This window comes from Mauremys reevesii, unplaced genomic scaffold (assembly GCF_016161935.1).
Source record: "Mauremys reevesii isolate NIE-2019 unplaced genomic scaffold, ASM1616193v1 Contig9, whole genome shotgun sequence".
NCBI classification, from domain to species: Eukaryota; Metazoa; Chordata; order Testudines; family Geoemydidae; genus Mauremys; species Mauremys reevesii.
Window position 1 is genome coordinate 739,759 of NW_024100906.1, and position 9,033 is coordinate 748,791.

Genomic DNA, 9,033 nt, shown 5'->3' on the forward strand with positions numbered 1-9,033 from the left:
GGCTGGTCCCACCCCAGGCTCTTGGTTCGTAGCGGGTGCCCAGACTCTGCTTGCCATGGGGATGCTCTAGTTCCCAGCTGGGGGGATCAGTGTCGCCACCAGAGGATGAACCCGGTTTCCCTCCCAGCGCTCTGCGCTCACCCAGCTCTGCCCCTGGAGCCTCCATCTCAGGGGTGGCACTCAGCGTGGCAAAGTGCAGTCTCCCACGTGTCCCAGCCCTGGGGGCACAGAGCGTATCCCAGATCCAGGGGTTCCCGCCCCGTGTCCCTTCCCAAGCTGTTGAATGGGCCAGAATGTAAATAAATCTCCTGGGAGACGGATCCATTCAGGTTTATTGTCACTAGACCGGGGGACCCGAGGGCGGGTGGCTCAGTGATGACCCCTTGCTTCTTCGTAGCCTGTGGGCAGGGGGTTGGTGTGGGGGTTGTGGAAGAGGGAGTGGTTCCCGTCAGCCCAGGAAATGCCTGCAAAGAAAGAGAGGGGGTCAGGAGAGGGGTTGTTTCTGCACCTTGGCTTTCTCCAGGCTGCCTGCCCTGAGGCCAGAAAACTCACTGCACCTCTCAGCTAGGGATGCTTCCATTGCCATGTTTCAAACCCACAGGTTTTGCACCCCCTCCCTCCGCACTCTCTCCTATCCCCAAACTCCCTCTGACTCTTTGCCACTCCCAGAAGTGGCTGCCATGTCTCTAAGGCCCCGGGCGGGAGGCGGGCAGGGGTCTCTGCGCGCTGCCGTTGTCTGCTGGCACTGCCTGCACAGCTCCCATTGGCCACAGTTCCCAGCCAATGGGAGCTGTGGAGTCGGCTCTCGGAGTGGGGGCAGCGTGCAGAGACCCCCTGCTCCCCCCCCCGGCCAGTAGCACAACTAGCGGGGTTCAGGAGCTGCTTCCCCTCAGCACGTTTTCAAAAAGCGGTGCCTGTCGGGCCGGCGCTAGTAGCAGCACAGCTGGAGTATCCATGGGGGGGCGGCAGGCGCGGCCAGAGGAGCGAGGGGTCTGGCTCCTCGGCTATCGCGCCCCACGTTCAGCGCAGCCCCAACATCGCCGCAGCCATCTTCTGCGGCGGTGGCTCAGGGCGCGGCGGCCAAGCGCTCCCTGCCCCTTGCTAATGTGGCGGGCGGGGGGAGGTGAAAAGGCCCCTGCGCCTTTAAGGCCGCCTGGCTGGCGAGCGCTGGGAGCGCGCCGAGCACCAGGAGCAGGCCGGGGGCAGGCGGCGGCACAGGACAGAAGGTGAGCGGGGGGGTGTCCGGTGCCTTGCACTGGGGGGTCCGGGCAAGGGGCTCCCCGGGGCCAGGCCCGCAGGGCAGGGGCGCAGGCCGTGCTTTCTGGACAGGGGGCTCTGGCGCGGCGCAAGAGCCTGGAGCCTGGGGGACGGGACCCCGCGGGTGGGGCAGGGCCGCACAGCCAAGCGGGGGACATCTGCAGAGCGCGCTGGGCAGGAGAGACTCTCCCTGGGGGGGGGGGGTTAATCCGCACCCCCGGGAAGCCGGCAGGGGGTTAATCTAGGGGGGAAACGGGAGGAGTCGGGGGGGCATGGCCAGAGGAGGAGCCAAGGGAGGTCACCTTTTTTATGTTTGCTCCCCCTACAAGTAAAACCTGGTTACGCCACTGCCCCCTGCCAGAGGCCACGGGGATGTGCCAGCCGCTTCCGGGGGCAGCACAGGGCCAGGGCAGGCAGGGAGCCTGCCTCAGTCCCCTGTGCCGCCAGACTTTTAGCAGCCTAAAATCTCCTGGTTTGGCTTGAGTAGCCTCTGGGAGAAGGAGCCCGATTCTGGGAGACTCCCATGAGGGTTGGCAACCCTTGTCAGCCCCGCTCAGAGCCACAGGCCCACCTAGCCCGGTATCCTGCCTCCCTGACAGCCCAGATCAGCCTCACGGGCCCATCTAGCCCAGTATCCCGCCCCCGCGTCCTGCCCCAGATCCACCCCAGGGGCCTGTGTAACCCAATTCCTTGTACCTTGGTGCGAATACGCAGGTGGTGGTAGGGCACGAACTCCTCGGGCTTGTAGGGGTGATTCTCCATCTGCAGCCAGGCGTTCAGCATGCAGATAGCCACGCCGGGCACCGCCACCACAAATGACAGGATCCGCCATGTCCTGGCTGCAGAGACAGTCACTGCAGAGTGCATGACCCCTACCCTGCCCTGGGGCACTGGGGTCAGCGCTGACTGCCCGGGGAGAGAGTCCCCTACTGAGCCCCCATCCCGCTCCCTTAGGGTGACCAGATGTTCCGATTTTATAGGGACAGTCCCGATTTTGGGGGCTTTATATATATATATATATATAGGCACCTATTATCCCTCCACATCCCTGTCCCGATTTTTTACACTTGCTATCCGGTCACTCTACACTCCCTGCAGCACAGTGCCCCCTAGTGCTACACTGGGGTCAGCACAGACCGAGGGGAGACAGTCCCATTCTGAGCCCTCCCTATAGCATAGCGCCCTCTAGTGCTGCATTGGGGACACCACTGACAGCCCAGGGAGAGCATTACCTACTGATCCCCCTGTCCTGCTCCCTGCAGCACAGCTCCCCCTAGTGCTGCACTGGGGCCAGCACTGACCGAGGGGAGAGCACCCCTTACTGTCTCCCCCCATAGCACAGCGCCCCCTCACACTGCATTGGGGCTGGCATTGACAGAGGGGAGAGCGCCCCCTACTGAGCCCCTGCCATGCTCCCCTGCAGCACAGCCCCCCAAAGGGAAGCAGCAGAGGTCAATTTCAAAGTCACGCTCTGTCTGCAGTCTCCCCCTCCTCTCGGTGGGTAAATATAGCCCAGGCCTGATGCTCTGGCATCGCTCCAGGGCCCGGTCCAACGGCAGCGCCAGCGAGGGCACAGCCCACCTGTCAGGGGAATAAATAACGCTGCTCAGCCACCGCCCAGCCATAGGAAGTGGGGGCCCGGTTCAGCTGGGTCTTCTGCGGTCTCAGGAGCTGGTGCTGAGAGACGGGTTTGGAGCCCGCTCCTAAGGCCCCCAGCGCTTGACCGTGGGGACAGTCCCGCCTGGCCCATGTTGCCCTGAATCTGGCTGGGGGGACCCTGCTGGATTTGGTTGCACAGGGGTTACATAGGGTGCAGGGGGGTAAGTCTAGCGGGAGGCAGTTATACTCCTATGCAGAACTTGGCAGATGCCCTCCACTGCTTGATCCCCACTAAACCCTTTTGCTCTGGCTGTTTCTGTAACCAGATCAGCATCCACCAGGGACTAATGATCTCCCACTCCCAGAGCAGGGCAGCCCTGGGGCGAGGTTCCCCGTCCCCCGACACACACAGCCCCTCTCCACACACCACCCCATCCCCAGGGAGAGGGGCGCTCTGGTTCCCTGGACTATCCAGCCCTCAGCCTCTCTGTTGTGGCTGCCAGCCAGAGGGCTCGTTCGTGCTGGTGGGGGCAGGGGGGCTGAGATGTGGGTGCTGGGGCTGAGACCCGACAAACTCATTTCACAAGGCCACTGAATGAGTGTCAGATGGACTCAATAACTTGGACAGGATCAGAGCCAGCAGCTCTGGGGAAAGGCTCCATGTCTCATCCCCGTTCCCAGCCAGTCCCCTGCGGCTGGATCACAATGAGCACCGAGAAAGGAGAGGCCCCATATCCCACTCCACCCTCACTCGTCTCTCACCTCCTGTCCCGTCCCCGTGGTGACCCCTGGCGCTGGCCGGTGCCGTGGCTAAACTTCGCCCCTTGGACACCAGCGGGGTCAATCTCCGCCACAGGCTCATGTTGGGAGGAAGCAGGGGAGGGAAAAACCAGCCTGTGAAGTCTACAGCGAACACTCAGCAGTGACCTCCTTCCCGTCACCTTCTGCTCTCCTCTGGTGGCTGGTCGGGGGCTTCCCGAAGTTCTCCCGCCCCTGCCCCCCATCCCCAGGGCTCATCTGACCCAGCGTGGCCAATGAGGCAGAGGCCAGCAGGATAAACATGCCCAGCTGGGTCTCCGTCCAAAATACTTTTCTCCCATCACGTGCCCAGGACAAGGTCTCTCTGAGCCTGGCATGGTGCCCAGCAGCCCTCTCGGGTTCCTAGGGGCTGTAGTGGAGAGAGAGAGAGATCCTGGAGCACTGGGCAATATCTGAGGCCTGAACCATGTATTAAAGTAGAGGCTTATAAATTTATTATTTAATACAGGAATTTGGTAGAGTTGTTGTTAGTGTTTTAGGTGTTAGCTATTTACATAAATATATTTCCAGGCTAGACTAGCTACACCCCAATCTCCTACAAGCTAAGATGGCTTGGCGGTATAACGGCCAGGGATACAGTGCATTGAGGACATAATCTTGTATAAGAATCACGTCTGTCCTGCATTCTTTGATTCTCATAAGCGGTTGATGCTTACAAGCAGGGTAGTAGGAGTGATGGTGTCCCAGTGGTTTTGAACACTAGATCTGGTTGATTCTTATAAATGGAGGGCCCTGTATCAGGAACAAGGGGAGATAACAAACAGATGTCAGTACGTACAGTGGGGTGTGAGTTGTGTATTCCGGTTGATTGTCTCCAGTGTATAAATGTCAGGGTACTTCACCGTAACCCTTTGTGCAGGCTAGGCAACAGCAAAAACTCCCGCTGCTCCTAGGCACTCATGTGCCAGTGTACCTGTGACCATGGACGCTGGGACTGTGCCTAGAGGACAAGAAACCTGGCCGACTGCCTTTGTCACTGAGCCGTGCAGGTGGGCTTTCTTTATAAGGATCATCGAGGTCTGCTGCATGAGCAGGCTGCCGGATCTGCTGCTCCAAGGACAGAAGCTCTGAGCCACCGAAACAGCGTTACTAGAGCAACAACCTTCCTGCCTTCAGCAACTTCACTACGCTGGTTGTACTGTCCAGGTTTGTTGAACCAGCTATCGGCCCAGAGCTGGGGACAGCACTCAGAAAGAACACACACACGCAAGCCAGCTGGGAACAGGGGCTATACTTAGGATGGACTGAATGAAGATCAATGGTAATAGAGGGTCGGCCGTCCTAGGGCTGGGAAAGGAACCCAGGAGTCCTGATGCCCGGCCCGCATTGCGCTAACCCAGGGGTTCCCAAACATTTCCCTGCGGCCTACCTGTGCAGCGGCGAGAGGCAGTGGAGCCCACTATTCACACCCCTTGAGGAAAACCATAGTTTGGATGGATGTAATAATCAAAACGAAGAACATTGTCAATAGACAAAGCACACGTTTCGTTCTCATTTTAATGTCAACACTTGTCATGATGGAAATCCCGAGCGGCCGGCACTCAAAGAAATGCTTCAGGATCGGTGACACCCAACCATTTCACTCAAACCGCACTTTACAACAAACGCCGAGAGCAAAAGGTGGCGTTCAAAGAGGGAAAACGCAGGTTTGTGTAAAACTGGATGTTAAGCAACACAACCATGTTAACAAACTTGTTAAAAAAACCCACATGGTGTCACTAGATGAGTTTAAAACAAAACAGTTGTCCAACTTTAAACAATTTGTGCCCCTTGTCTCGCAGCATCCAGCTGTCCAGGCTTTCAGGGGAGTAGCCGCTCCGGTATCCAGCAGCCTCTTGGCCTGATGCTGCCCCCAGAGCGCCTGCAGCAGCCTAAAGAAATGGCCAAATCCCAGCTCCCGTGACCCCATTCTGCCTTCAACATCCCCCACTGCAAATGGATACAAAAAACTCCTTCCCGGTTTGTCCTGAGCTCTGGTGGTACCAGCTTGCCCTACCCGAGAGGCGGCTGCATCTCAGCGCTGGGTGATGGATCCCTATGTAAACAGCCCCCGTGCCCCACCCCAGAGGTGGCTGCATCCCTGTGTTCAGCCAGCCAGGTGAGGGCAGAGTAAGGAGGAAAGGGGGGTACGCTGGGTGGGTCCTTGCTGGACCCCACCTGCACAATCTCCCCCCCCCCATACTGGCTTGGTGGGGGGTCCCCCCTGGGCTCAGCTGTCCTGCAGCCTGCTGGAGGGCGCCTCTCCATTCCCAGCTATGGCTCAGGCTGCAATACTCAGTCCCTGTAGACTCGGGGCACTGCAGGGCTCAAATATGCACAGACCCCAGAGCCGGCTGGGGGGTGGGGGGATTTGTCTCTCTGGCACCAGCCGCGGCTCAGGCTCCGATCCCCTTGTCACTGCAGCCGGCACGAGCCCAGGAGCTAGTCCTCAGTCACCCCACTCCCTGCGGGCCCAGGAGCTGGGGCATGGACCAATCAGCTGCGGATACAGGGGAGGGACCGGTCGGGAAATGGACCAATCGCTGTTCGGCCTGGACGGTAGAACCCCGAACTTTGACTCTTAGTTCAAACCCCCCCGGAACCAGCAAGGCTGTGTGGGGCATCCCTGGGTCTTAGTGTCCAACCGGCCCCTCTTCTGATCCCTGTTCTGACCCTTCCTGCAGGCTCCCACCACAGCTGGCTGCTGCAGCCGGGTGAGTCTTCCTCGGGAGGGGACCTAGTACTTAAAAGTGGAAAAAGCCTCCAGCCTGCCAGACCTATTAGCACAACACCGAAACTGTTAAAGAGCCAATGGCATTTAACAAGCATTTGCCAACCCCTAGGTCCGTACTGCCAGTTTCTGAATTTACTGATAAAAACAGTTGTGCAGGACTGTTGGGGATTACTCAGCTCTTCTGTTTACTCAGAACGTGTTAGTTTACAGGACCTTAGTTTCAAATTTGCTTTAAAAATATTTCAATTAGTGTGTTGCTGAAGATTATAAAAATCACATCTCTCAAAAAATCCTTGCAGCGATTTTTAGATGCACAATCTGAGTATTCATCTTTAGCCTTAAATGCTTGGATCTTCAGCCATCTAGTTTTTTAAATAAATCCTTCCAAAGACCACCCTTACCTAAAACACACATGCGAGCCCAGGCTGCCCTCAAGGCAGAGGGGCACCAGCTTAAGAAAATATTGCATAGGGCTCCATAAATCCTCAGGATGGCCCTGCCCGGGAGGGCGAGCAGAAAAGAGGTCACGTCCGGGCCTGGACCCTAACAGCCCCACCCCACAGCTTGCTAGTTTCTTAATTCCAGCGCAATAAGGGGCCAGGGAGACACAGAACTGTCCCCTGACAACGTTAAACAGTTAAGCAGTGTTGAGGGTTTGCAGTACAGAAACCTCAGGCTGCTTTGCCCCCTGACAAACAATAGACTCCTCACGCTGCAACTTGGAAATTTATTAATCAGGATACACAAGAAAAGAATTCAAAACCAGACAAAGTATTTTGAAAGTGAATGTTAAGCAAAACAATCGTAAGCAAAACTCGAAGTTCCTTTTTCCAGAGAGGATATTGGTGAGAGTCTCATTCTGGCTCATTTCTTAGTGGGGAAGACGGTTCGTTCTTTTGTTGAGAGCTGTGAGTTTTGTGGTTACTTTTCCTGCTTTTAACAAAACGGATGCAAAGGGAAGTGGAGGAAGAGATCAGATAGTAAGGGGGGAGAAATACAGCTTTTTATTGGTGTTTTCAGGACACAAGACAGCTGGTCTGTCACAGGCAGATGCTCTGAACTGGCAAGTCGGCCAGGATAGCTGTTGCTCTGGACCCCGACTCACTTTCCCGCTCCTGGTCATCATCTGGCTGGTCTAGGCAGGTCCTTTTCTTTCACCCGCCCTTCACTGAGTGGCTCTCTTATCCCATTGTGCTGGTGTCATGCCTTGCAGTTGATTGCAAGATCAGCTCAAAGACACACACACACACACACACACACACACACGACAGGTGGACGATAGCAGGGGATGGAAAGGACCACACAAGGGAAAGGAAAACAACAGGATGCTCACGTTTATCAACCTGGTGGCTTGGTGGACTGGCAGTGATGGCCAAGTTCCCACACTGGTGTGCTGACCTCTGGGTATGACAGTGACCTTTGAGGCTCAGCACCACTCCCCTCTCTGGTTTCTTTCCAGGCAAACGATAACCAAATCCATGCCTGTGCAGGAACCCACCACCAGGGGCAGCTCTAGGAATTGCGCCGCCCCAAGCAGGGCGGCATGCCGTGGGGGGCGCTCTGGCAGTCACTGGTCCCGCGGCTCCGGTGGACCTCCCGCAGGCGTGCTTGCAGATGCTCCACCGGAGCTGTGGGACCAGCGGACCCTCCGCAGGCATGCCTGCAGGAGGTCCACCGGAGCCGCCTGCCACTCTCCTGCGGCATGCCGCCCCAAGCACGCGCTTGGTGCGCTGGGGTCTGGAACCAGCCCTGCCCACCACAGTCCAGGGTAGGCCCCGATGCACATCATTTCCTATGTGAAAACTGAGTCCTTCATTAAGTCAACGTCACCCCCTCCTCCAGGCAGCTGTACAACCATGACAAAAGTAGATCAAATAATCTGAGAATTTCTTCCCTCTTTCCATTTGTTGGTTAGCGTACAGCAAAGTAAATTGTTGGTAACCTGGTGATAAAAGAAAGGGAGAGTTAGTACGGGGAATCTCTAAACAATTGCTTTTCTGCCATTTCATATTTGGACCATTGGATCGAAAAGCTAAATAACTACACATACAAGAAAATGATTTCTAGCTGCTTGACGTCTCTGTCAATGAAATAACTAATTAATTTTAAAAAATCACAAGTCTCTTGCAATAATGTAAATGGACTTTGCCAAAATGTTGTTCTGCTGCATGGTGTATAATTATCCAAATGCAAAATACGTCTCAGACAGTGATCTCACTCGAACAATAATTGCTCAGTTTTAAAGTACGTTTATTTCCTTCCTCCTTACCTGGCTTCTTCAGGAGTTTGGTGGCCACCATCTCCATGAATTTGTCCGTGGTCATATTGTTGAATTCCTGCTCTGTATTTGCCACGTCTATGATGCTTCTTCTGCCCTCCACCCCTTCTACAAACACCTGGAAGAGGATAGACATCCTCGCTGCTCTTCGGTCAGACGGCAACTGAGCCAGTGCGTTCCCTTCTCCTCCGAAGCTTTCACTTTCACTGTTTGTGGTGTGTTTTTAAAGAAACAATGTCTGCATTACTGAGCCGTAAAAACAGCCATTAAGAAAGTTTTCCAGAGCAGCCCTTGGGGTGGATGCTGGAGCAGCTCTCTAGGGTCTGGGCCTGGGGTGGAGAGCTGGGTGACACTGTAGATACAGCTT

General features: G+C 56.1%; 1 protein-coding gene across 1 annotated transcript; it reads right to left on the bottom strand.

Annotated features, from left to right (window-relative positions):
- Positions 1-314: 314 nt before the first annotated feature.
- LOC120395013 (cytochrome c oxidase subunit 6A2, mitochondrial-like) lies at positions 315-3,851 on the bottom strand. Its single transcript, XM_039519183.1, has 4 exons — positions 3,619-3,851; positions 1,954-2,096; positions 1,399-1,498; positions 315-464 (listed from the first exon to the last, which is right to left on the bottom strand). The coding sequence occupies exons 1-4, from the start codon at positions 3,716-3,718 to the stop codon at positions 370-372; spliced, it is 438 nt and encodes a 145-aa protein (XP_039375117.1). The 5' UTR covers positions 3,719-3,851; the 3' UTR covers positions 315-369.
- Between the last annotated feature and the right edge of the window lie 5,182 nt (positions 3,852-9,033).

Coding starts and splice junctions, on each gene's coding strand:
- LOC120395013 (XM_039519183.1), bottom strand. CDS start 3,718: ATGAGCCTGTGGCGGAGATTGACCCCGCTGGTGTCCAAGGGGCGAAGT. Junction 1,499..1,953: donor ACCTGCGTATTCGCACCAAG/GTACAAGGAATT, acceptor TTTCCCCCCTAG/ATTAACCCCCTGCCGGCTTC. Junction 465..1,398: donor CAGATGTCCCCCGCTTGGCT/GTGCGGCCCTGC, acceptor CTTTCTTTGCAG/GCATTTCCTGGGCTGACGGG.